At 42.2% G+C, this 26,692-nt stretch overlaps 1 protein-coding gene and 1 long non-coding RNA gene across 7 annotated transcripts in view; one reads left to right on the top strand and one right to left on the bottom strand.

Moving 5' to 3' along the window:
- Window positions 1–26,692, top strand: part of PDE1C (phosphodiesterase 1C) — a 533,093-nt gene that overhangs the window by 137,890 nt on the left and 368,511 nt on the right. For 5 of the 6 annotated variants that reach the window (XR_005594060.1, XR_005594059.1, XM_039524494.1 and 2 more), the window contains 2 exons: window positions 2,079–2,129; window positions 11,624–11,795. Coding sequence is in view for 3 of the 6 variants with exons in the window: in XM_039524494.1 (XP_039380428.1) it covers window positions 2,079–2,129; window positions 11,624–11,795 (223 nt within the window). In the remaining 3 variants the exon portion in view is untranslated. Of the gene's footprint in view, window positions 1–2,078; window positions 2,130–3,134; window positions 3,233–11,623; window positions 11,796–26,692 lie in introns of those variants that run through there. The other variant, XM_039524500.1, reaches the window with a different exon arrangement.
- On the bottom strand, window positions 1,042–26,454 carry LOC120397880. Its single transcript, XR_005594063.1, has 3 exons — window positions 25,875–26,454; window positions 24,063–24,156; window positions 1,042–1,092 (listed from the first exon to the last, which is right to left on the bottom strand). It is a non-coding gene; the product is annotated as an uncharacterized LOC120397880 (long non-coding RNA).

Genomic DNA, 26,692 nt, shown 5'->3' with positions numbered 1-26,692 from the left:
TAATGTAAATAGGGGGGATTAGGTTCCAGGGAATTTTTTTTTGCCAATCAAAAGACATTATATACATATACAGTATAAGTTTTAAACAATTTTAAACAAACAGTTTAATATTGTACACAGCAATGAATGATTGTAAAGCTTGGTTGAGGTGGTGGAAAAAGAGGGTGGAATATTTCCCAGAGAACGCCTTGCTGCTGTAGTGGAAAATTGCTCGGACCTAAACTTTAATTGACCCAGGCCTGAACTTTGGTTCAGACCTGAGCATTAGTCAAGTTAATTGAAAGAAGGGTTTTTTTTAAAAAGGAAGTTTTTAAAGGCAGAATAAAGGAAAAGTACAAAAGCAAAACTATCTATAGTCACAAGGCTTATAATTCATAACTGCCCACTGCTAATGTTAGGAAAAGCTTGTGCCCACAAAGGGCAAATTGTAAATAATAGAAAAACTTGGCTGTGCTATTTTCCCTTTTATGGTATGTGTGTTCCAAATATGGCAATAATGTTAGCATGAAAGTGTGTATTACTAATTGGGTTTTTTGCTATAAAAGCTACTAAAAATCTGTAATCGGGGGGGACTGCCAGTTCACTCGTACCCCCCCCCCCCCAGTGCGTGCTCGAAAATAAAGTGGCCTCAGGCGATTCTGATCCAAACACAACGCGTGGTCGTTTTTTCCACAGCACTGCTAAATGATGAACTAGCTTTTGGCTGAGCCCTCAAGGGTTAATACGCTGTTGTTAATGCAGCCTCACACTCTACAAGGCAGCATGACTGAGGCTGGAGGGAGGAAACACAATAGATGCAAGGCAGTAGCTGCAAACGCTTCCCTGCAAAAACTGAACATGATGATGAACCCACGCTATTCAGCTGGAGCGCACCAGTCCCTCCTCCTGACAGCACATGCATGGCTGCAAAGGTGCTGACTTTCCTTAATAAAATAAACCCCAAACCATTTCAAACACTCAGGAGAGAGAAATCCCTTCTCAGTTACAAAGGTTTTATTTGCATAAAGTTTCTAATGACACAAACCTTCTAGTTCTTCATTTCTCCAGAGTGTCTTTCAGGAAAAAATATCGGAAACAAGACTGGAATTTCCACTGTGGAAAAACAAGTAAGGGGAAAACATCTCTGAGAATTTCATACACTATAAAATACACAAAAAAGGACAGAACTCCTCTCCACTCTGTCTCTCCCATCCCTTTCCATTTTTCAGATGCAATCCTAAACAAATCTGAGATCGTTTCTACACACCTCTCTCTTGGACTGCTCTCATGGATGCTCTTAAGGAGGAATAATTGATAGCCTTGCAGCAAAGTTCTCATTAGAAATGCAGCATCAAGTTCCTTTGTGCTCATACGTGTTCCTTTACTGAGAGAGATTGAAAATCAAATGGAAGGGATTATACAGTATAATTCATAATAATAGCACCATCTTCTGGCTAATTTGAGAATTACAGTTGCCCATAGACTCCATTGTAATCTTTCTGAGCATTTAGCTATCAAGTGCTATCCCAGTTTTGATAAATGTAAAAAGATTTGAGAATAAGAGGGGAAACCTGAAATGAAACTGGATATTTTTTTTAAAGATTTTGTTTCAACATAGTGTGTTGTATTCTTGGAAGTTTATGAAACCGTTTTCTTGTCACGATTAGTTTTTCTTGCATTTGATGCTATAAGGGAAATATTGTTCTCACTGGTATTTCCAGTCCAGCTTGGAAGCAGCATGGACCAGATATCCTCGCAAAAGGACACCCTTCCTTGCCTACTATCCTCACTTCTGTGCTGTCTCTGGAGATGGGGTCTGATCGCCTCACTGAGGGCGGCCATGCAGGGGAAGGACAGCTCCAGTCCCTCCCTACTCTGGCCTGGATTAGCAGCTAGGGGACCCCAGCTGAGGTGCTCTCAGAAGCATGGGGAGATTGGATTTCACAGGGAAGGGCTTATTTCACGGTCTGTGACACACTTTTCACGGCCGTGAAATTGGTAGGGCTCTAGTTATAGGTTTTACATGTGGGTATTGTCTAAAGTTAATGAAAATACCAGTATGACACACACATTTTAATATAATATTTTTCTCTTTTCAGTTGCAAATGAGACAGGCAACAAAAATGCTCGACCGCTTTCACGATTTGCTCGTAAGTAACCAATTTTTAACTCATTCGCTTCTACACCTACTGTGTTGCATAGAAATGTATCTCTAGTAAATCTCATTAACTTCATATTGCCTGCCAGTCCTGGCACCCCAGCTTACGTTACAATATAGAGTTCTGGAGCCTTAAAATTCCTCCTCACCTTGCAGGAAGTGTCTGTTACAAGAACGCAATGATATTGAATAGAATTCCTCCTTCAGAGCAGGGAGAATTTTAAAGCTCTAGACTACCTTCCTGTTTCATATTGCTCTTTTGTTAAAACAACACAGATGTTCAATAGTTGCCTGATCCAAAGTCCACTAAAGTCAATGGAAAGACTCCTTTTGTCTTCAACAGGCTTTGGATCAGGCCCTAAAATAGTATTGCAAGGATGCTTTTTAAGCAAATCAGTAAATCTTTCATACACTCTGTTTGTAATACTAGAGGGAGTGTAAATTAAGCAAAAGAATACTTGAGTCAGATATGAATCCTAAACAGGGGCATCTATTAGCTGGGGAATAACTTCCTTGGGCTACTATTCACATGGGTCTGACACTGACAGACAGACAACCTGTGTATGCTCCATAACAATTTAACAAGAGGCACTGAAATGTAATCAAGACAACCTACTTGTATGTGAACTTCAATGAGATCTATTAGACCAGCAATCATTAGCCCATTTATTTGTAGTAATAGAAATCAAGGATAGAAGCTAAGTGTATTTGTCTGTGTTTACCTATATATTGTTAAGAGTTTAACCATGTAACTAGATTAGCTTGTAGATGCTAATTCTCTTTCATGTCTTAATTGCCTTATTATTCATGAGGATGGTTCAGTTAACCTTAAGATCAAAGATGTAAGATCCTGTAGGAAACTAATAACATTATCTGCATTGTCTTCAGCTTAACTTTCTATGCTATAATAAAGTACTCTAATTGCCTTATGTGAATGAATTCACTAGTTTACCTGTGTATGCATAGGAAATAGAAGATTAGCTTCAAAGCAATGGTCCACGGATCATTGCCCGGGAAGATCCTGCTGTGACAAGAGGCTTATCAGGTTGCTAAAGGGCTATAAAGGAAAGCCCTGGGCTGATCCTGCCATCTCAGGTCTGCTTAAACTTTAACAGGGAAGGTCTAAGCAGGGGCGTAGGGTGACCAGATCACCCAGGTCAAATATCGGGACATGGGGGGGGTGGGGGATAGGGACAGAGGGGGAAAAATGGCGGCAGAGCAAAAAAAAAATAAAAAAAATCCCCCACCCCCGATTCCTCCTCCCTCCGCAAGCGCTGGAGGGAGGCCCGGGAGACTCAGGGGAGCGCGGGGCTGGGGTGAGTGTGAGTCTGGCCTGGCCCCAAGCAGGCAGGACTCGGGCGCGGTACCTGGAGGGAGAGTAGGGGGCGGCCTGCAGGGCCAGGCGGCGGTTGTTCTCCCCACCCGGGCAGCGGGACTTGGGAGCAGCCGCTGCTGCAGCTCCCACTGCCGCGGGGGGAGGAAGCGGCCGCTGGCCAAGCTTGGCGGCTGCGGCTCTAGCACCCATTAACCCCCCGAGCCCGGGCCTGCTGCGGGGACCCAGCGCGCACCCAGCCCCTGGCCAGTCGCGTCTGGGCTGGCTGCCCAGCTGGTGCAATCCCACGGGCGGCCCCGGAGTGGGGGCAGCAGGCCCCAGCCCCCCCATCCCGCTTGGGTCCCGCAGGAGAACGAATGGGGCTGGGCTGCCGATGCCTCCGCTGCGGGATTGCACCAGCCGGGCAGCCAGCCCAGACACGACTGGCCAGGGGCTGGGTGCAGCGTGCGTGCTGCTGGCTCCCTGCAGCAGGCCTGGGCTCGGGGGGTTCTGGCCCGGGTGCCAAAGCCGCAGCCGCTGAGCGCCACGTGCTTGGCCGCTTCCTCCCCCCGCGGCAGTGGGAGCTGCAGCAGCGGCTGCTCCCGAGTCCTGCTGCCCAGGTGGGGAGAACAGCCACCGCCTGGTCCCGCGGGCCGCCCCCCTACTCTCCCTTCAGGTACTGAGTCCTGCCTGCTCGGGGCCAGGCCAGACTCACACTCACCCCGGCCCCGCACTCCCCTGCGTCTCCTGGGCATGGCATGCTTGGCAAGAGGCGGGGATTTGGGGAGGGAGCCAATGGGGGAAGGAGGGGGCAGAGTCAGGGCAGGGGAGGGCGCGAGCCCTTCTGGGCTCCGGAGCCTTTGCTTGTTTGTCCAGTGTCCCGACCTAACATTGGTCGGGACGCGGGACAAACAAGCAAATATCGGGACAGTCCCGATAAAATCGGGACGTCTGGTCACCCTACAGGGGCGGCTCCAGGCACCAGCGCTCCAAGCGCGTGCCTGGGGCGGCAAGCCATGGGGGGCGCTCTGCCGGTCGCCACTAGGGCGGCAGGCAGGGTGCCTTCGGCGGCTTGCCTGCAGAGGGTCCACTGGTCCCGTGGCTTCGGTGGACCTCCCCTCCGTGCTTGGGGTGGCAAAATGTCTAGAGCCGTCCCTGGGTCTAAGGCAGGGGTTCTCAAACTGGGTTATTACATGGGGGGTTGTGAGTTGTCAGCCTCTACCCCAAACCCTACTTTGCCTCCAGCATTTATAATGGTGTTAAATATATAAAAAAGTGTTTTTAATTTATAAGGGGGGGAGGGGTCGCACTCAGAGGCTTGCTATGTGAAAGGGGTCACCAGTACAAAAGTTTGAGAACCACTGGTCTAAGGCATAAGACTGAGGTTTCTAGGTTTACTCTGGATCACCCTGGAATTCTCATGGAAGAATTTGAACAGACTAGATATACACCTGCCTATTGGACTATAACCTTTTAAATTGATTCCAGAAAGAGTCTTACAAATCAGCAGCCTCACCATCTGTACTATGAAACTGACCTAAGGACTTTACACATATTTGTGTGTATATTGATCTTTTAACCAATTGCAACTTTCTTCTTTTTCCTTTTTATTACTGAACCTTTAATTTTAGTTACTAAAGCAGGGGTCGGCAACCTTTCAGAAGTGGTGTGCCAAGTCTTCATTTATTCATTCTAATTTAAGGTTTCATGTGCCAGTAATACATTTTAACATTTTCAGAAGGTCTCTTTCTATGTCTATAATATATAACTAAACTATTGTTGAATGTAAAGTAAATAAGGTTTTAAAAATGTTTAAGAAGCTTCATTTAAAATTAAATTAAAATGCAGAGCTCCCCGGACCGGTGGCCAGGACCCGGGCAGTGTGAGTGCCACTGAAAATCAGCTTGCGTGCCGCCTTCGGCACCCGTGCCGTAGGTTGCCTACCCCTGTACTAAAGCATTGGCATTAGCATGATTATTGGGTAAGGTCTGAGACTCCTATTGATCTGCGGATAAGTGTACAGTCCTTTGGGACTGGTGAACCTCCCATATGGTGAATCAGGTTTTCAGTAATCCCTCAATATATTAGATTTGGCTGTCTAGATGGGAGTCAAGGGCTGGAATGCTTAAGGGAAGCTGTATTTGACGTTTTTGTTAACCAGTATGGTATTACAGAAGCTGTTTTGTTACTGGCTAGATGAATCTATAGAATAAACCACAAGTTTTGGGGATAGTCTGCCCTGCCCCTTGCAGTCTGCCCTGCATATGGCATTCTCCATGCGGTCCATCCAGGCACCCAGTCATAATGGGCCATTTAAAACTTGATAGGACAAAGCACTAGAAAGTAGGATGGAGATGATTAGATGGCCTAATGGGAATTTTCCATCTCCACTACGTATCATTTTATGATGCTGTGTGATTACTTGGTAGAAAAAAGACTGTGGTCACTATTAAGAAGGTTCATTATTTGCCAACATTCAACACACTGTGGAAGGTACAATAATTAATATGGGTAACACCGTCAGAAAACTGGTGTCTCGCTGTAGGCAAAAAAAAAATATATTTAAAAAGTTTGGCTATTCTAATATACAGCACACACATTGATTGTGTCAAACCTGCCTTTGTACCTGCAAATAGGCACCCGAGAACACAAAGCTTAAGTGCCCATTAAAAAAAATAAATGCACCTGACTTTTAAGGTCGTTTACATTTGAAAATTGATTTCCTCTCATTGAGCGCATCAAAAGAAAATACATCTGGAGTGCAGTATTCCCACACAGTCACATGATGGCACCCTAAGCATATTGTACACCGTATAGATGAAACGTGTGACTAAATCATATCAGATATAATGATTCAGAGAGACTGACTGCTACATATGCAGAAAAGCGAACAGGCTAAACTGAAGTAAGAAAATAATAAATTGTACTGGCATGTCAGTTTGATTTAAGATTTATTTTCCCCAAATTTGTAGACAACAGAGCCTTAAGTTAGGGGACTCCATCAATTAATTATTGTTAGTCCATTGCTAAAAAAGCAAATGGTGATGAAATTGCAAAGGAAAGCAGATGAAAAACATGAAAGTTTTTTGAACGTTTTTTCTCAAACTTTTTTTTAGTTCATTATAGTTGGTAACAAGCATGCTCTAGGATTGTAGGTTACTATTCAAATATCACCGGAGTCTGAGTTTCTGGGTTAAGGGGATATCGTTTACTTATGCTGCAATATTCTGTCATTAGTGGGGCCAGCATAAGTCATGACATGGGGGCTGAGCCAGCATTTCAGTACAAAACTAGACATTAATAATAACATGATTTATGAAGGCAAGGATGGTTGTGTATAAAGCATAGGCCTAAACCTCAGGACATCTGCGTTCCGTTCCTGGTTCTCCCATAGTTTTGGATCCATCAGGCCACATTTTTAGAGATGGTGCCCACTGAATTCAACACTGTTAGCCAACTCATGGCCTTCAGGTAAGTGCCATGCATAGGAGCCTCTGCTGCAATCAATGGTTTCCTGACCCTGTGAAGTGAGTTTCTTAGTTCCTAAGGCCTCTTGCTGGTTTGTGGAGAGTAATATTAATAAAACAAAGACAGTAACTCAATATAGTCCTTTTGTCTGATAGTCACGGTGACATGAGATGGGTTTCAAGTAGGTTAATTAAAGGGGTAAAGACGACCTTTTTTGGTAAGAGTTTGACCTTGTAACTTGGTAGCCAGGCTGCAGATATAATGACTCAATCAGTTTGGTGGTGATTACCCCTCATTAGCAGTGGTATAAGGCAGTAACTCCTATAAGGATGTGAAGAAAACCTAGAGTTAGAACGGTGTTGGCAAAAATAGAGAGATCCATCAGGCAATAATTGTCGCCTGTTGCTGCAGCAGACGCTGACACCCCAAATGATATAAGGAGGTAGCAATAGCACAATAATTTACTCCACATTTCCTGATTGGTGCCATATTTTAAGTGAACACACCCAGCAGTACAATACAAAAACAAATCTTAGCTGAATGGTATAAAAAGCAAAGTGTTCAAGGACTGGTAATTGAGGAACACCTGAAAGAGTGTGGGACTGTTACAGATGGGCTCCCAGCAACAACTTTAGTTATGTCTGGATTCAGGTTTTTATAGAGCTAGAGACCAGCTCTGAAGTGTGGACCTGTATCTGAAATTCCTAATATATTTGGGGGACTTTGAGTTCAGGACTGTTGCTATACATAATGGAGGAAAAACAAATAGGGCCATTATTCCCCATCCTGTTTAGACCCAGGATCTGGCACTTATGATCTACCTATTTATGGCCTTCAGAGCCGATTAGTTTGAAATAAAAGAGGAGTTGTATTTGTTCTAAAGGCTCATGTTAGCCAATATTATGTAGTTTTAAATGCCAAGTTTCATTGAATAAAGGGATATTTGGTGATCAGCGACTATTGTGAAAGTTGCTACTACTCTTATCGCTGCAATAATTGGTATCTTAGCATGCCATCTTTGTTATGAAGTTGTTTTGCACCATAGGGCTTTGAACAGTTGTGCTTGTGGCTATAGGGAGTTAAATCCATAAGGCTTACCATTCAGCATTTCAGACAGCTGAAAGATTCTGACAGATGTCTGCCCACGGAGAGCCACAGAGGAAAACAATCTTTTGCTGCCTGCAGTTCAGCTAAGCCTAATTGTTTATGTATAATGAATAGCCTGAACAGTCAATTAAGATGTGTGGACATGGCATTTCATCACTCTAGTGAAGTGAATTAGATTTGGCTTAATAGTTGGCTTACTCCAACATGTAGATCTTGATAGAAATTCATCAGACTATAGAGTTTCTAATCCTAGAGATAAACAGCAAGAGAGAGACTCCTACCATTGGGGGACAGATTTGGAAACAATTACAAAATGCAGTAAATAATTTTAGCACCTTTTCTTTCATCCTGCTGTTTAAATGTTTCTGGTTTTAATAAGTTTTCTCCCTCATAATTCAGCTTTTCCTTCTTTTTGGAGCCATTGATTAAGCTGTTATTTTCCATGTTCTACCAGATTCCTATAAAAGTGATTTGTGAAAATCAAGATAGTTAGGTGTCTAACCACCCAGGAACTCATTGTGCTATGCGTTGTACAGGCACAGAACAAAAAGGCAGTTTCTGTCCCAAAGAGCTTATAATAGACATAATCCTTTTTCCTCTTGAGAGGATAGCATGGGATGGTCAGGAGCTGAGACTTGGCCAAGGAAGAATTTTCAGAGAGGAGAGGTCCAAACTTATTTTCTCAGTGGGTACCTGACACACATCCCTGATTCTGGCTCCCCCTTCTCCCCCCGCCCCCCAAGCAACCATGATCGCAGAGGATATTGCTCCAGCCTTAACTAGATTATATCCTAGGAAGTTGTATGAGCTGCTGACTGAGAAACATGTGGGTCAGGGAGATCTGCTGGGTAAACTTACAAATCTGAGCCAAAGACTGAGAGGAGAGGGAGAGGAGAGGGAGGAGGGAGGGTTGTTCTTCCTGTCTGGCTCATATTTTCTGAATTAGCTGGCCACAGGCCAAGCCTGTATATCACTTTTCCAGGGTGAAAACAGCATACGTCTTTGATAAGACAAATAATGACAAAGCATAATTGTAATCCTCTGTATACAGGAACAGCTGCCATTAATATTAATGTTATATTTCCCTGTGACATTCTCTCAGGAGGTAGGGTGGCAAGAGTGCGTTATTCAATCGTTTACTGCCCACTTTTATATATTACAGTGACAGACAGTCAGGACTAATTAAGAACTGTTAGTTCTGTCATGTACTTTTTAGTCAGTGCTACTGGACGATTTGGTTCTGAATGGCAGAGGAATGCTTGGAAACTTACAAAAGCAGTGCTGTATAAAAGTGAGTCACTCACTTTAGTATGAACCCCATTTCTTCGATTTTAATTTTGCATGTAGTTACAAGCCTCTGGAGCAAGACCAGAAGCGGGTTTGATATTCTGAAGAGGGGGTTATCTTTTTATGCTAGTAGGGCTAATGCTACATCATTATAGTGTGATGCCTGTTGGCACTACTATAGCTAATTTCAGTTAAAAACCACTCTTTTTTGGGTCTGCTAATTAAACCATAAGCATTCTATGCTGTCTGAAACTTGGCATGTAGCAGGCTTTCGTCATGGTAGTAGAGATCAGATTTTTTTAGAAGCACAAGTCGTGGGCATTTTTGAAGATCTCATCCATAGTTTTGTCCATGTTTTTTTTTATTTTACTGTCATTTTAAGTTGCAAGACCTGATGTAGGGAAATGCTGTCCCTTGAAGTCTTTTAAAAAAAGAAAAAAAAAGTCTTCATGTGATTTTCATGTTGGTGAAAGACTGGCAAATCTGGAGATGGAAGAGATGATCAAATTATATTGTTTTAAAAAGCAGGTGCTATGTTTAACTAATAGTGCTCCCGGAAATTTTTCATATAGAAGTTTTTGTTGTTGAAAAATGGCCTTTTTTAAAATAACTAAACTTTTTGTAAAACACTGTTGCCATTACAGATTTAATTTAATTTATTTATTTATTGTTGAGAGGTGGTGGAATTTCACAGTATTTTCACTTTCTAAATTTTTTACCAAAAGGCCTAATTGTAGCAAGTTGGGGATCTGAATTAAGGTGCTTCATTCCCTGATTTGGCATTCTGTGCACTGTGGAGAGGGTGTAGGAATGTTGCCATTGGCCATATGTCAGCATAGGAGATGAATGTAAAATTTTCATCAAAAAGGAATTTTGACAAAAATGTTTCACGAAACTTTAGTGAAAAAATATTTTCTGTCCAGCTCTAATCATAATGTATTCAGGTGAGAACATTCCTCTAAACATGTAGCTCAGCTGCTTCAGGGTATGCCACATTTTCCTCTTGACATCTGGGGATTTTCACATGTACTTTGGTATTGATAAGAACTGTAAAGGTGAGAGAAAAGTCACATAACCCCTTAAGCCAAGCACATGGCTTTTTAGGGTTTTAGATGGCAGTGAAGTAGGTATATAGTTTACAAATATGTGTTGAGAATCTTGGGTGATGCCTGTGTTCTCATCTCTGAGATATTCTGGTCACACAAAGATTGATTAGTGATAGATCTAGTAATAAACCTTTTCTTTTTTCCTGAAGATAAACATACATATTAAAAATACCCCTCAAAGGGCCGGTCAGAATGCTTTTAGACAGAAAATAGGGTTTTCAACTAAACAAATTTTTCACAAAAAGTGTCTTTTCCTCTGTGGAAAATTTCAGTTTTTTCAATAAAAACAGAACTCTTGGAAACCAAAATATTTTGGTTGAAAACTGCAAAATATTTTGATTTAGAAATACTGCCGCAATGCCTCATAGGAGTTGAAGTTGGGTGGCTACATATCTCCATTCTCCTCTATGGAATGGACTCCCAGGCCAGATGGCAATTTCCATGATTCATCATGGTAAAGGACTGCCACAATTCATTACCTTCCCTCTCCAAGGTGTGTGTGTGTGTGTGTGTGTGGCGGGGTGGGAGACCATGATGCATCATGTGAGATGTAGTCAAACCACAGATCCTTGTCTATAGAGAAGCGTGGGATCATGAGGAACCAGACTTACAACTCCCATGAGGCATCACAGCAGCGTTTCCAAATTGAATCTTTAGATTTTTCACATACACTTTGGTATTTGAATTGCCACTGAAAAAACTCAAAAATTTTCCATGAAAAGAAATCCATTTTTCAATCAGCTCTAGTCCCTCAGACAGACACATGTTTGGTCTATAATCTAAATAAATTAGAAACACGATAACTAATTGTATTGAAGATGATAATTAGAAGCCAGTATCTTGTGTTGAGCTGACACTTAACTTGTTTGTTAGCTGTCTGGCTTAAACACAATCATGTTCCCATTACATGATCATTTGTAGCTTGAGTGTGAAGAATAATGGAAGAACACTTTCTTCTGACAATTATTTTTGTTTTGTAAATAAATATTTAATCAAAGAGGACAATGTAGGTTAGGATTTGAAAATGATATTCTGAATGTTAGTGTTTATTTCCACTTTGGACTCTAAGTCTGTAGGTACAGCTCCAAATTCTGGACACGCAATGGTAACGACATAATTTGCTATGTTTCTTTCTCCAGAGTGCTGAGAAAACAGGTTAGCACTCTGATGAATTCATTTTCTCTCTCTCTCTCTCTCTCTCTCTAGGGTCAAAGTCACAAAACTGCGTATGGAACACCATTATTGGTGGTCTTACTGATAATCTCAAAGAAAGGCAGAAGCCAACCATCATTCATGATCCTAGGACTCCAGAGGAAATCTTAGCAGATGAGCTACCACCAGTGGACAGTCCAGAAGCATTAGTGAAAACATCTTTCAGGTTTGATGGACATGAACACATTTTGCTTTTCCTTAATTAGGTTTCTTTTAAGTTAGGCAACTCTACTGTGGATTTGATTAAAGAAGTCAATATAATGGTGCCTTCTGCTGTGTGGCGTGTCTTTGTACGGAACAGGATTGAAGAAAGAGGGTCATAAGTAATGCTGTTCGGATTGCTGGCTTTCATTTCTCAGACCTCATTACAAGATTATAGGCTAGACAGATATAATTCAGTAGAGAGTCAACATTCTGTTGAGAGAGTTTGTTACATGAAATCATCTTTGAAGGTTGGTATTGTTTCATGTGAATCTATTGTACTGATGAAGCCCTGCACTTTACAGACAGATAAAATCCTGTACTGATATAGGGGCAAACGGAGTCTTTTGTCTGTTGATCTGAAGTCTTGAGAACTATATGGCATTAATGTATTTTTGTCAAGGAGGATGATTCCTGGAAAGAGGATTGTGTGAAAGTGACTTATCCTGTCATAAATGTGAGATACTTACATTATTTTACATCCTTCCAACTTGCTTATTCATGTGAGTGTTCATTTGGCAAGCGTTTCTTTGAAGCATCTTTTGTTGACTATAGTTTTTCCAACAAATGAATTAAAATAGAAAAGCTGTACCTGTGGGGTAGATATTTGATAGAAATTTCAAAATCTGAGTGCCAAATGCACAGCAATACCTAACAGTGTTTATTTTTCTTCCGGAGGCTTTGTTTTTAAACTATTCTCTCTTATATTACATATTGCTTCACACCAAAAGCATTTCCTGTTTGTACAGATGTCTCCATGGCAAACCCTGTGGTTTTAATTATACTCTAGGGTATAAACTGATATCAGTCTTGGTATAGTGACACTATTTTTAGTGTGCCTATTAAAGCCCTTTGTCCAGGTACTGATCTCAGACACCTTGTGATCATTGCCTGGTATCTCAAAAAATCCCTTGCTGTGCTTTCATGTCAGGTTTTCCATGCTTGAATTTTGTAGTGAGGCAGTGAGCAGTGCTGCATGTTTCAGAACCTGCAGCTGCTTTTTATGATGTTGTGATTTTTTTTTAATTAAACAAAGTTTAGCCTAATTTTTGTCTTTCTCTGATATTTAGAAATCAATTCTCAAATCAAGACCCCCAAATATAAATCTCTCTCTGTCTCACTCAAAATCTTTCATTAAGAAATGGTCAAGAGCAACCTTTACGCTTCTGTAGTTCATATTATTCCAACTATTTTTTTAAAAAAAGTGTTACTGCTTCTCAAATGGTGCAATCTGATTATATGAGTGAGGTGGTTCTTAGTGTATGTATGATCCCAGATAGAATAAGAGGAACTGATGAACTGGAGAATATACAGCTCTCCTAATGTTGTGTAAATGGTTTTACAAATGTCAGAACAACCCTGGTATTTGATTTGTATCTGTAGGTAGTTACTTTACCATGTGGTGTGCTGTTTAGACTATCATAACATTAAATCCAAACAAATTGTTGGTATGAAGCACAATGTATCTATCTGTTTAGTTATACCAAGAGAGTGCAAATGCCCTATACATTTTGCAATCCATGACACTGAAAATAATGTGGTCCATTGCACTTCCTATGTTAAAGAAGACAGAAAATAAAGAAAATTAAAATATATTAAAAGTAAAATATAATTTTTGAATTCTAAGATCTCAGGTGAAAATATTCCATGAAATGGTAATGGCAATGCAACCTTTCCAGGATCATTTGATATATTCACACGTGCTTTCTGTTAAGCAGAAGTGAAAGTTTGGTGCTAAATATACCTGTGAGTGACTGCAGTGTTGTTGAAAACATAAAGATAGTGGATAAAATCCTAGTCCCATTGAAGTCAGTGACAAAACTCATATTGACTTCAGTGCACCCAGGACTTCATCTATTAAATTTATTGGATGGACAGGAAATTTTGATTACCAAGCTGCACTTAGAGTGATGGCATGAGGCAGGTAGGTAATAATTATCATATATTTTATTTTCCTTTGACTTGTTTCAAAGGTGAAGTGAAGATAGAGACACAATGAGAACAATGTGATGATGAGATATATGCCAAATCTACTCTGAAAATATCATGGTCATGACACAAAGTGGAAGTAACAGAAGCCTAATAAGAATTAATATGTATTTCTGATATTTTATATTTATTGCTGTGTTGTAGCATATACAGCATTTTTTACTGCAGCGTATAGCTTTCACAAATTACTGTGCCATACTATATGCTCAGTAAAATTTTTTGCTGAATTAACTTTGTGGGTTAAAACCAATCCTTGAAGGGGCTCAGCACCTGTCAATAGGCATCAGCACCTTGTAGGGTTCGCTCTTGTTTGTGACTCATCAGGTTTCTCTTTATGGAGGGAGCTCTTATGATGTTACTGAGTGTGTCCAGTATGTCTGGTGGCTGATGGGTACCTGGCAAATATGAAACTCTCTTTTCCTCTTGTCTTGTTGCCCAACACACACCACGTAGAGACCCCTAGGGGAGAGGAGGCTTCATCCCATCTCTCTTGCCATCTAGGGGAGTAAATGTGCTACAACAGTTGTTCAGTCCAGCTGCACTTGACTAGAAGGTTGGTGGCTTTAACATAGGTAACATAGGTATTTATGGAAGAGAATGTCAGGTTATTATTAACATTCCAACTCCCATTGGAGTCAAAGGCAAGATTCCCATTTATTTGATGGGAGCAGGAGCTGGCCTTTTATTATAAGGTCACTGTTATAAACAATAAAATACATGGACTCTCTCACTATTTTTGACTCGCCAATGTCAGTGAACCATATATGATCATACCATCCCTTTCTAGTGTAGTTAAAAGAAAGTGTCTCTCCTGTGTCAGATGAGTCACATTTCCTTATGATTGCTGCTATCTTTCATATAATTATATACATACAGCAGCATAAAATTCCAACTACCTCTGACACTTGATCCTGTGCTCATTGTTATGTAGCATGGGAAATTAGCAAGTGCTGTAGCTTGATTTTGCGTCACAACTGGCTATGAACATGAAAATACATTGCTATTTTGGATCTTAATTTTTATATAGTTTTATACTGTTTGGGTCCAGTGATCGCCTTCTCCTTGAATGTGTGTGTGTGTATAACAGTGTATGAAATATATTGGACAGTGCTTGCAGCTTGATGCACAGGGACATTGGACAATGGTGATAAGGCTTTTTTCAGTGGCATAACAAGGCCTCAGAGGGCCCTGGTACAATAATAGGTTAGGGGTCCTTGCCCCAGGGCTGGAGACCTGCTCCCCATTGCTCCCTGCAACCCTCCCCCTGGAGCTGCTCAGCTCAACCACAAAGGGACCTGGGTCTTCTGCACCCCCTCCCACCTCAGCCTGTACTTTCTGGAGGAGCTCCTCACTTTGAAGTACAGCTGCAGTGAGAGTCCAGGGTTGTGGCAGCTGGGGTAGGGCCCGCAGGAGCTGCAGCCCCAACAGCGCTGGCAGTGCCACTAAGAGCTGTCCCAAACCGCTCCGTGCCTGAGCTTTGTGGCTGCACTTGTACCCATGCCAGGGACAGGGAGTGGCTAAGGATGAGGTGGGAGAGCTTTTTGCTCTTCAAAGCCCCAGGAGAGGGGGCACAAGCACTTTCCCTGCAGCCTGGCCAGCTGGGAGCGGCTTCCTGCTCCTCAGGTCCCTGGGGAAGGGACAGGAGCACTTTGCTGATAGCCTGGCTGGGGGCAGCCTCTGCTGGGCCCATAATATTGTGAGTCCTGGCACACCTGTATCACTTGCACCATAGTAGCTTTTTTCCAGTGCTGCTGAGATCTTCCTCGCTCGATCGGCAGGGGCGGCTCTACAAATTTGGCCGCCCCAAGCAGTCATGCGCGGGAGGCGCCCCCGAGCCGCGGGAGTAGCGGACCTGTGGAGGGTCCGCTGGTCGCGCGGCTCGGCTGGACCTCCCGCAGCTGCGGGCGGTTCGCTGGTCCGGTGTCTCTGGTTGAGCTGCCGCAGGCGTGCCTGCAGGAGGTCCACTGGAGTCGCCGGCCGAGCATCCCCTCCGCAGTCATGGCTGCAGTCATGACTGCGGCAGGTCCGCCGGCCCAGCCTGCCGCCCCCCCGGGAAAGGGCCGCCCCAGGCAGGTGCTTGCCCCGCTGGGCTCTGGAGCCGGCCCTGTCGATCGGTCACTTTGGTATCTCTAGAAACAGTCATTCCTGGGAGTGACTTGTGAAGCAGTTTTGGGCTGGTGGGAATTCAAGGTCTCACATTCACATCTGGGAATTATCTGCTGTTTCCATTATGAGCAGCCCAACAGTGAAAGAGTTAACTATGTCAATGGTAATCATTGGCCATTTGCAATTCTTACTACCACTTCAAGTGCAGCAGGTAGTAACTTGTGATTCACAACATAGTTTAGCATACTGTTGCAGGCATAGCTTCATTAAGGGATTACCAAAGTGATCATTTTAGTGAAGCAAGACAGGTACTCCACTAGAGAGTGCAAAGAAACAATAGATAACAGCTCTGAATTTTCTTATACAATGTTGCATAAAAGTTGGGGAAGTATTTTATGTACAAAGAATTTGCTGCCTGAGTTTTCAAAGTACAGTCTGTAGTGAACTAAGTCACCAAATTGCATTACTGCTTTATAGTGTCATGTAAGAAAACTTGGAATGCCAAGCCAACTGCTTAAGGATTTTTCTTAAATTAATTTGTTTTTGATGTACTGTAGGGGATTGCCACTTGGATGAGTAGTATTTTAAATTAGCTTAGTCATTGGTGTTTAAAACATGAAAGCCAAGCATTTTCTCTTAATGTTTTTATATCCCTTTTAAAGGAGACCCAGGTCTCACTAAGTTCATTGAACCAAAATATCCTTAAAAATCATCATGATGGGCATCTCGCTCAACTCTGGCTCATTATCAGGTGTATTTGCAGTGCACCTACATTTGTCTCTGTTTTACACAGACCTGCTGTTTATTCCTGTTAATTGTTGATGTTAATTATGATGAACCAAGAAGGAACATTTTGTATTCCTGGAAGAAAGGCTCCTAAATCATTCCAGCTTCCTTACCTCCTATTTTAATTCTCTTCTGGATGTGTGTGACACATTTTAAAAACTATGCACTTGCTCGATGGTAAATTGAAGTTTGATGATTCAGAGTGGGAGTGATGAAAGGAGAGGATTTTACAGCAATTACTGTTCAAAGGTTGCACCCTAGTTCTTAGCACATGCCCCGAAGTCCATGAGGTGGGTGGTTCCCCCCCCGTTGGAAAAAGTGGCCTTCTCTTCTTTGATGTCATTGTACACTTGTTTTTATATGGTAGATGAATTATTGATAAGGAAAGCCCAGTGTTATTGTCATTATATCGTACACCTCAAAAGACTTATGTTGATGATAAATTCTGATGGAGTGGGGGTATCTCAGACCAAGCTCTCCCTCCCTAGTGTATTGAGTAAGCCCACTTCAAAAACAGAAACAAGAATTCTGTTGCTTCCTCCTCCTTGTGGGAGATAAGCAAGGTCCAAACCTAAAAAAAACCACCCTTCCTGCTTCAGGGGCCAGCCAAAGCCTTTCTCTCAGACTTTCTTCTCTACCCTACTGCTGATCCTCTTCCTTCCTATAACCACAGTCAGCTAGCACCTGGACCAGGAGTAGGCAAACTGATTGCCCTGCGGCCACATCAGGGAATAGAAAATGTATGGCGGGCCATGAATGCTCACTAAATTGGGTTTAGGATGCGGGAGGGGGTGCGGGCTCTGGGGTGGGGCTGGGGATGAGGAGTTTTGGGTGTAGGAGGGTGTTCTGGGCTGGGGTGAAGGGGTTCGGAGGGCAGGAGGGGGATCAGGACTGGAGCAGGGGTGCAGGAAGGGGAGGAGGTTCCTGCTGGGGGTGCAGGCTGGGGATGAGAGGTTTGGGGTGCAGGAGGGTGCTCCAGGCTGGGATCGAGGGGTTTGGAGAGCAGGAGGGGGATCAGGGTTGGGGCAGGGGGTTGTGGCACGGGGAGAGGCTCCGAGTCACACTTCCCTCAAGCAGCTCTCAGAAGCAGTGGCATGCCCCTTCTCTGGCTCCTATGAGGAGGCGCGGCCAGGTGGTTCTGCACGCTGCCCCATCTGCAGGCATCCTCCCTGCAGCTCCCATTGGAGTGCATAGGAGCTGGACTGGGGCCATGCCGCAGCTTCCGGGAGCTGCATGGAACGGCCCCCCGACCCTGCACCCAGGCCAGAGCGGGGCCAAGTTGCCTGGTGCGTCTTGTGGGCCAGATCTGGCCCGTGGGCTGTAGTTTGCCTACCCCTGACCTTGGAGGGTAACAAATCTCAGGCATATTTGTTCCTCAGCCAATTAAACCCTCCTGTTCTGGTTTCATATCTCTGCAGACCTGACACTTGAAAAGGGATTTGTGGGACTTAGTCCTACCTGCTTGACTCCAGCCTGCCTGCCTGGATGGGTAGGATATCCTGTCACAGGAAGAAAATTTACCGATGTATCTGGTGGTCAACTGGCAAATGATAGTTTTGTCCAGTGCTAATTTGTAATGAAGGAGGTTCCGGGGCTCAAACAATTGTTTACTTTAATAACTGATGTGGCAAGCCCAGAGGTGCTGAGACTCGGCCCTGGCAAGCCCCAGTGCAAATTGAGCACTGGTATAGGCACACCAAACAGCAGGAGGGCTACTATACCATTATACTTTTAAGTCTAGGCATGGGGTCTTGTAGAATTATACAACAGCTTTGATCCACCAATCCTGCATATCACTCAGCTGTTACGCTCTGGCCAGGGGCAGCTCTAGGCATTTTGCCGCCCCAAGCACGGCAGGCAGGCTGCCTTCGGCGGCTTGCCTGCGGGAGGTCCCCGGTCCTGCGAATTTGGCGGCAGCCTGCGGGAGATCCACCGAAGCTGCGTGACCAGCGGACCCTCCGCAGGCATGCCGCCGAAGGCAACCTGCCTGCTGCCCTCGCGGTGACCGGCAGAGCGCCCCCCGGGGCTTTCCGCCCCAAGCACGCACTTGGGGTGCTGGTGCCTGGAGCTGCCCCTGGCTCTGGCGTGGGGGCTGGGAGAACTATGTATGGACGCAAACTAGATTAATACCTAGGCACCTCCCCTGAACTCAGAAGTATTTCTTAGGACCCTGCATACCCATTCCCTTACTTGCATGTGTAGAGTAAAAAAGTGTGTGTGTGAGATGAGCTTAAGTGTGATCCTTCTCCTTAAGTGTGAAGCTAATGCGGCATTTAGCTACGCACTCTCTTATTAGTCATCATCTCTGCTACCAGGCAGTGATAGCTTGGCAGCTTTGTAGCAGCACTCTCACTAATGCAGAATTGGGTTTCCCCACAATCCCTGTTAGCCACATATTTTATGTTGAGCTCATACACACAACACACCACATATGCCTTGTTAAGAAAGGAGTCCAGTGTGAGTCAGCCCAAACACGAGACTGCAAATAAGGTGTCTGAGGTTACTATGTACAGCAGTAGGATACCTTCAGTGGCTTGGTGGCTTTTCTGTTTCTGGGCTCGTTGTAATATACAGCTACTGAGCCAAACCATTGTGCTTACAGCAAATATAGAAAACTGATATTTTTCTCCTGTGCCAGTGTAATGGTATTTTCCTTTTAAGAGGAAATGAGTTGCAGTGTGCCTAGTGAATAGTGCCCAGGACTGGAACTCAGGCGAACTGCCACTGGCTGCAAGGTGATCTTGGGCAAGTCACTGCAGCTCTGTGCCTCAGTTTCCCCATCTGTTTTTTTTTAAAAAGGGGGATAAGGATACTGATCTCCCTTCTAAAGTGCGTTGAGATATACTGATGTAAATGAAGAGCTAAGTATTATTAAAAATCTTATGGAGTTATTTTACACTATTAAATATTAAGACCTTTGTAACCTTCACTTTTGAAGCAACTAGGATGTAGGTTTTCTTACACCTTGCCAGTAGCTAGAGTATCATAGATCAATATTGTAGATTTTTTTTATTGATTAAATTTGAGTAACGGAGGAACTCAAAGGAGGCATCAGAAAATGGAAGCCTGTATAAAACCTGTCCATACACCATATAAAGTATACTATTTTAAATGATTTTAAATATCCAGATAGTAGTAATGGAAAGTAGACCTTGCATATATATATATATATATTATGCTGTGACTTTTTCCCCCCTAGGAGATATAGAGAATAACCTAAAATCTAATTTAGTAAAGAATAGACTATGAAATTCCACAAGGCTAAGACAAGAAACAGAAACCTTTCTGTGCGAACAACAAAAATAAGTCCAAAACATTAGCTGAGGGCTAAGCCTATGCTAAACTTGTGCACCATCTCAATAATATACGGAGTGCTAAAGCACTAAGAAATGGGAGCATTTAGCCCCAACTATTTTATTCTAATGAATTGTGGGGCCAATAGCAAGGCTTATGTAAGTAATGATACTGTGAGTCACCAATACAATGGACCCACATAATTTGATAGCATAAGAACATAAGAACGGCCATACTGGGTCAGACCAAAGGTCCATCCAGCCCAGTATCCTGTCTACCAACAGTGACCAATGCCAGGTGCCCCAGAGAGAGTGAACCTAACAGGTAATGATCAAGTGATCTCTCTCCTGCCATCCATCTCCACCCTCTGACAAACAGAGGCTGGGGACACCATTCCTTACCCATCCTGACTAATAGCCATTATGGACTTAACCTCCATGAATTGTACTGTAGCTGGAATGTTCATGTAAACTACCTGCTGGCAACTCTTAGAAACTGTTTTATGGAATACTCATTTAGAAAGCTATCATACTCTGAGCATACAACTTCTGTGGATATCAAATATAGTGCAGTAAACCACTTTAGTTTGCAGTTGTTCATAGAAACTTTTATATAGATTTCATTTCCAAACTCTGTACATTCTTGGAGTTTGGGTTTTGAATGAACTTAAATGCTCACAGTAAAACTCTATTTTAACAATCATGTTTCACTTTCTTTCCATCTAAAAGCCATAAATTGACAGAGTGTATATCTAAAACGAGGGTCCTATGCCAAACTGCTCTTTTTCTGGCAAAAAAAAATCATATACTTTTAGGTTTGAAGATGGAGCTAGGAAGTGTGGAGTTTAGGTCAGAATTTGGATCCAAATCTGAACTTCCCTAAGGTTATTTGTATCTTTTATAGAATGTAGTACATATATAACCCACCCTAGGGAATGTGGGTCTTTATTTCCCCTCCTAGTAGCTGGTCCACATATGAGGATAATAGTCTACTCTAGCTGCCACCTAGAGCAGTTAATCCCTTCGTTAAAACAATAAAGGATCGTGCCTTTAGGTTCTGCGTTCAAACTTTGTCAACCAACTGGGATCGATATACGTATGCTACTAAAGAAAGTCAATTTTTATTTAATTTTAAAACGAAGTTTATTTTCCTCCCTGCTATAGGAGTGGATCTCTGCAAGCAGCTGCGATTTCAAAGATAAAGATAACTGAACATTTTATGTTTCTCAAACACTTTCAAACACAAGGGTAACTTTTTCATATAACTGTGTCACCAATAATATCTGCAGTCTGAGTCTAAAATATGTTTTTTTATCCTATCCAACTCCTTGTACCAATTATAATTAACTCTGCTCTAATTTCTAATATGGTTGCTAGAGTAATGTTCAAACTCAATCTGAAGATGAAAAGTTGATAAAATTGGATTTTTATTACTGTACATCCCTTTTGAGGCTACTCCATTTCCTGGATTGTTTTTAATGCTGCTAATAATATGATTATCCAAAATGTCAGCAATACTTTAACATTTTCTATAATCATTATACTAATGTAAATACAGTGGCCAGAAGCTCGGCTGATTATAAATCAGCTCCAGTGAAGTCTGAGTTATTGCTGTGTTGATTTACCTCAGCTAGGGCTCTGGCCCAATGTTTCTAAGTATAGCTCCTAGACCGAAATGTTTATATTCTTTGTTTAATGTTCTTATTACAAATCTAATAAACCTGCATGAGTTTCTTGCTACATCATTAATGATGTTGGTGACTGTAATATTAATTCAGATGTATTGGGTCTTATGCTGCAAGCTTTCTAGCTGAGGAGTGTCCATTGATTTACATGAAAACTCTGTGTTGAGGACTTGCGGAATTGAGTCTATAATTACCCTGTGCTTTAACTACTTGTGTGTTTTTTCACTAACATAATGTTGATCCAACTATAGCTGTAGAGTAGAGCCAAAAAGTGCAGTTCTTTTTATAGGCTGGGGTTGGAAACGACGTATTCTAATGCAGTTTTTGGGCTTAGATCCTCAAAGATATTTAGGCTCCTAACTTTCATGGACTTCAGTGTCATTCAAGGTTTGTATAGTTTTGTAAAGTTCCTCTATACCACACAAAGGAGGGAGTTGTGCTTCTCATCATCCTTTCTTATGTCATGTGGTATATCCCGAGTAACTGCGTTATCATGACATAACAGGAGAAGGCCAGTAGATTACAGAACTGCTCTCATGTCATGCGTGGAACTCTCATGGACATCAGTGTAGTAAATGGTCCTTAGTTTTGCACTGAAGTGGGTAATGACCATACTAGGCATTTTTTCTAACCTTTGTTTTACTCTCTTGAATTCAAATTTGTCACACCGTCATGTATTTAATGCAATTTGTAGCAGTAGCAAAATAAATTGCTAGATGTTCCTAATAGCTTAAACTGATTGCATGTGATTCTCAAGGGTTCACTTTCAGAATGGTGTGCCAGGACTTACACAACTGTCATTGACAGTTATGGGAGTTGTGTAGCTAAGTCACCACCCTGAGAGCAAACTCCTGGTCTCTGATCTGCACTGCAGTTCTTTATTGCATAGCCTCACTCAAATGCCGCACGGAACTCCCACTGACGTCAATATGCAGTAGAGGTCTGCAGTGCAGATCCAAGAGCGGGATTTTTCCTTAGAGAAATTACCCATCTGTGTTTCAAAACAACCAGAGAAAAGTTAAATGTGTAATTCTATGTAAAACGGCATATTTTGTGAATGGACTCTTCCATCGAGAAGTCTATTAAAATGCAAGCTTCATCTCCCGGTCATCCAAGGAAACTGGCACTGAGTTCACAGCTTATATTAAGATTGAAAAGTAGAATCTAGTGGAAATAGTGCAATTTATTGAATCTAATTTAAATGTGTCTGAACAAACTATTTCTAGGATGTGGAGGTAAGGAGGGGAATAGCTGTGAATCAGCCCAAAAAATCAGAAAGAACTTTCCATAGGAGCATGTCCTAAAGTGGATGTTTAAGTTTCACAATTTGGGTGTCAGCCTTAGCAAAATCAGTGCAGCCTTACAATCTAGCAGTAATTCTGAGATCACTTCCTGTATCTGTCAGGCATTTTTATCTGCCTTCCATCAAAGCTTGTTCACTTAGGTGACTGCTTGTTGCTTCTGCACAAACCTATTTCCTGAAGACCCACTAAGCTTCATGTCATTTCAAAAAATATATTGTTTAACAAATATTTTCTTAGAAAAAGATACTGGGCCATGTTGTGCTGTCAGTTTTCAAGCAAAACTGCCCATTTATAGGGCCGCCCAGAGGATTCAGGGGGCCTGGGGCAAAGTGGGGGAGCTGCGGTGCTTGTACTCACCCGGCGGTGGTCCGGGTCTTCGGCAGCATTTCAGCGGTGGGGGGCCCTTCAGTCGCTCCGTGTCTTCGGCAGCACTGAAGGGCCCCCCACCGCCGAAATGCTGCTGAAGACCTGGACCGCCCCCAGGCCAGGGCTTGCGGGGCCCCTGTGGGGCCTGGGACAAATTGCCCCACTTGCCCCCCTCCCCAGTGGCCCTGCCTATTTATATTGATTTAAATGGAGAATTCTATTTTTTAAATTCTGTGTCCCACTGCATGGAAAATTGTCAAATATACCTTTCTGCTGTCAAAACGAGTAGTTAAAGTGATAGACAAGATAAGCACGCTTTCTTTTTTAACCTTTGGGTGACTCTTTAGAATTTGTCACTTGACCTGATGTGCAAAATGTGATGACTTTGTTTCTCACAAATACAATAATTTGATTAATGTGAACTCAGCTGGTGATCTTTTCTCTGGACAGTGTAGAGTCAAATTGCATGGCATCTCTGCGTATTCGGTGGTTGCATAGGTTCCAGGAATCTGTATATGTGCCCAGATATAGCCTCACATATGGGGCCAAATTTGCTCTTCATTTCAACAGTGTGAATTCAGAGTTAGTGGAATAAACTGTTATAAATCCAGAATCACTAAGAGTAATATTTGGCCAGCTATACTCATAAAAGAACAATTAGAGCAGTGAGGAAAATGAGAATTTTTTTCACAGAATTACATACCATTTTTCTGTTCCATTTTGAGTGATTTCAAGTCCTTAGTCTGTCCTTTTTGTGAGATTTTAAGGCAGTTGATACTAGGATCATACAGAATCATCTAAAAGTACAGAAAGCCAATTTCACTTAATTTCAGATAGGCAAACTTTCAAGTAGAATCAGCAGTTTGGCAGCAGCCATCTTCTTTAATATATATATAATAAAAAAATATGTTTTATTGGGAAGAGAAAGATGTGGGAGATGGTGAGAGAACCGGACTATAAATGTATTCATTTTATATAAAACACACTGCGTGAAATCCTGGCCCTATTGAAGTTTATGGCAAAAGTCACATTGACTTAAATGGGGCCAAGATTTCTCCCACAATCTCTTTTGTGATGGAAGAGAGGAAACTATGGGTAAAGATAGTGGTGGTGGTATTCTGGATGAAGGGTAAGGCTTATGATGGGGTGCTAAATACACAGTGTGGAAGGAAGTTCTCTGTGTTCTTGGGCCATGTATAGGACACACACCAATATGGGTGTAGCTCAAGAGCATCAGCAAAATCGTACACTTAGCCCTGTATCTTGGTTCCCAACTCTGAGATCATTTGTGGAAATGTGCCAGTGCAGATGCGAGCAGGTTCATGCCCCTAGTACAAGGGCAGCATCAGGAAAGCTAGACAGGCCACCTGATGTATCCAAGCAAGATCTCCTCCTGCTGCACTGAATGACTAGCCAAAGCATTACAAAATGTGATTTTTTTTTTGCAGACCTGTGCACTGTACACAGATCCAAAATTGAAAATTAGCAATGAAAATGTAATGAAATATTTGGCAGCAGCAGGGTATCACAGATGCTTCAGTGCCACACCATATATGTAATAGATACAATTAAAATAATAGGAAGCAAAAGGAATAATAAGACATCTCCTAACCACTCTGGCAAAGGTAAAGTAGCTGCTGAATAGAACTGTTTGTCAACTTCATAACATCTAGAGTGGAGACAAAGTGAGATGGTTTTTTTGGTTTTGTATATCTGGCCTAAAAGAACGTGGAACATTTTATACTCTTGAAGTCGAGCCTACTCAGGTTTGTTAAGGAGACATGACCTAAAACAACAGAACCACCCTTTTATTTTAAAATAATTGCTGCTATATATTTCTAGAATTGCAAAGATGATATAAAATAAAATAACCATCCCAACCCAATCAGACAGTTAAGAGCATGCAGCAAATTTGACCCTTAATAGGAAAAACTAGGTATAAAAGAAGAGCTGGTTAAAGTTAAATACATAGTGGAAAACCTGTTAAAAATTGTAACTTCCATTTTTCAGGGTTTGAAACACTCATTTTAGAATGTTTGTTTCCCCAGAATTTTTAAGTGAAATTTTTGAATGAAAACTGATTACTATGGTTTTGATAATTTTTTGTGAAACATTAAAAAAAATTGGAAGTCCACAGGTATTTGTGAAACAATTTTTTCTTCAGTGAAAGGTCTTTTTTTCAGCTAAAGCTTTTTGTTCAAAATTTGACAATCTGTGCATACAAGCATGTAGTAAACCACTTAGCAACAATAGGTATAAATTTGCCCAGGAAACCAGTCTCAACATTACAAAAAAGTATAAAGATGCACACTATAAACCAGCCTCAGAATTAGGAAAAATATGTAGAAAAATAGTAATGCAGGAAGTTCAGAGGGATTCGTTTTTGTCAGAGCATCAAATTTTATCCTAATGTACGGAGGCCACAATCCTCCATTCCTCTTCCCTCTCCACCCCAATGCCCCTCTATATAGCAGGCTCTGCAAGAGCCCCTCCTTTCAATAACCCCAATACATACCTTATTATCCTTTTGCGGGGAGAGGCCCAGTGATCCTTTTTGGAGACTGCAGGCCACCTTCTCTGTCTTGCATATTTTGGTTGTCTGTCTTCTTGTTCTTTCCACATGGGCCCTGAGGTGTTGAAATAGCTTTCACCGACCCTTTTGATTACATGGTACAGCGTAGTCAATTGGAAATCCTGAAAATGTATGGGAAAACCCAAACAATCCAACCTGAACCTTGAAAATGCATGAAAGAAGCTGCACTGGGATTTTCATCAATATCTATACAAGTCAGAAGATAAATGTATTATGCCCAACTTTGACAAAATTTTTGCTGATGCAGAAAAACATCTTGTAGGAAGCACCATGTTTCCACAGAAGCTCTGTGAGGTAGAAAGGAAGCAAATTATTTCTAGGGCATTTTTCTTTTTTTTTTTCTTTTTTCAGTATGGTAAGTTCACATAGCTCCAGTAAGAATACTTATAATACACTTGTGATTATAGTACCAATGTAGCTTCTGGAGCAAGAGGCAGTGTTTATGTATACCTGCTTACAGGGTCCCTTTGTTAATGGAGCCAGTGGAGGTGCACCTTTCAGTTTACTGAATGCAAGCCTGTGATTATGACACTGAAGGTCATTCCCAAGAGCTATTCTCTGTGTCACAAGTTGGAGGCTAATTGAGTGACTGTGGTTGTGGTTTGTTTGCAGCTGGAGATGATAATTACAAACTGTTCTGCCATTGCACTAAAGAAGCAGCTGATAAGGGTACCCAATGACAGGGGAGTGATAGCTGTGTTAAACCAGCAGTGTGAACATTTTCTAATTTTAGTAATTAT

This window comes from Mauremys reevesii, linkage group 2 (assembly GCF_016161935.1).
Source record: "Mauremys reevesii isolate NIE-2019 linkage group 2, ASM1616193v1, whole genome shotgun sequence".
NCBI lineage: Eukaryota > Metazoa > Chordata > Testudines > Geoemydidae > Mauremys > Mauremys reevesii.
This window is presented reverse-complemented; position numbering and strand designations above follow the sequence as displayed.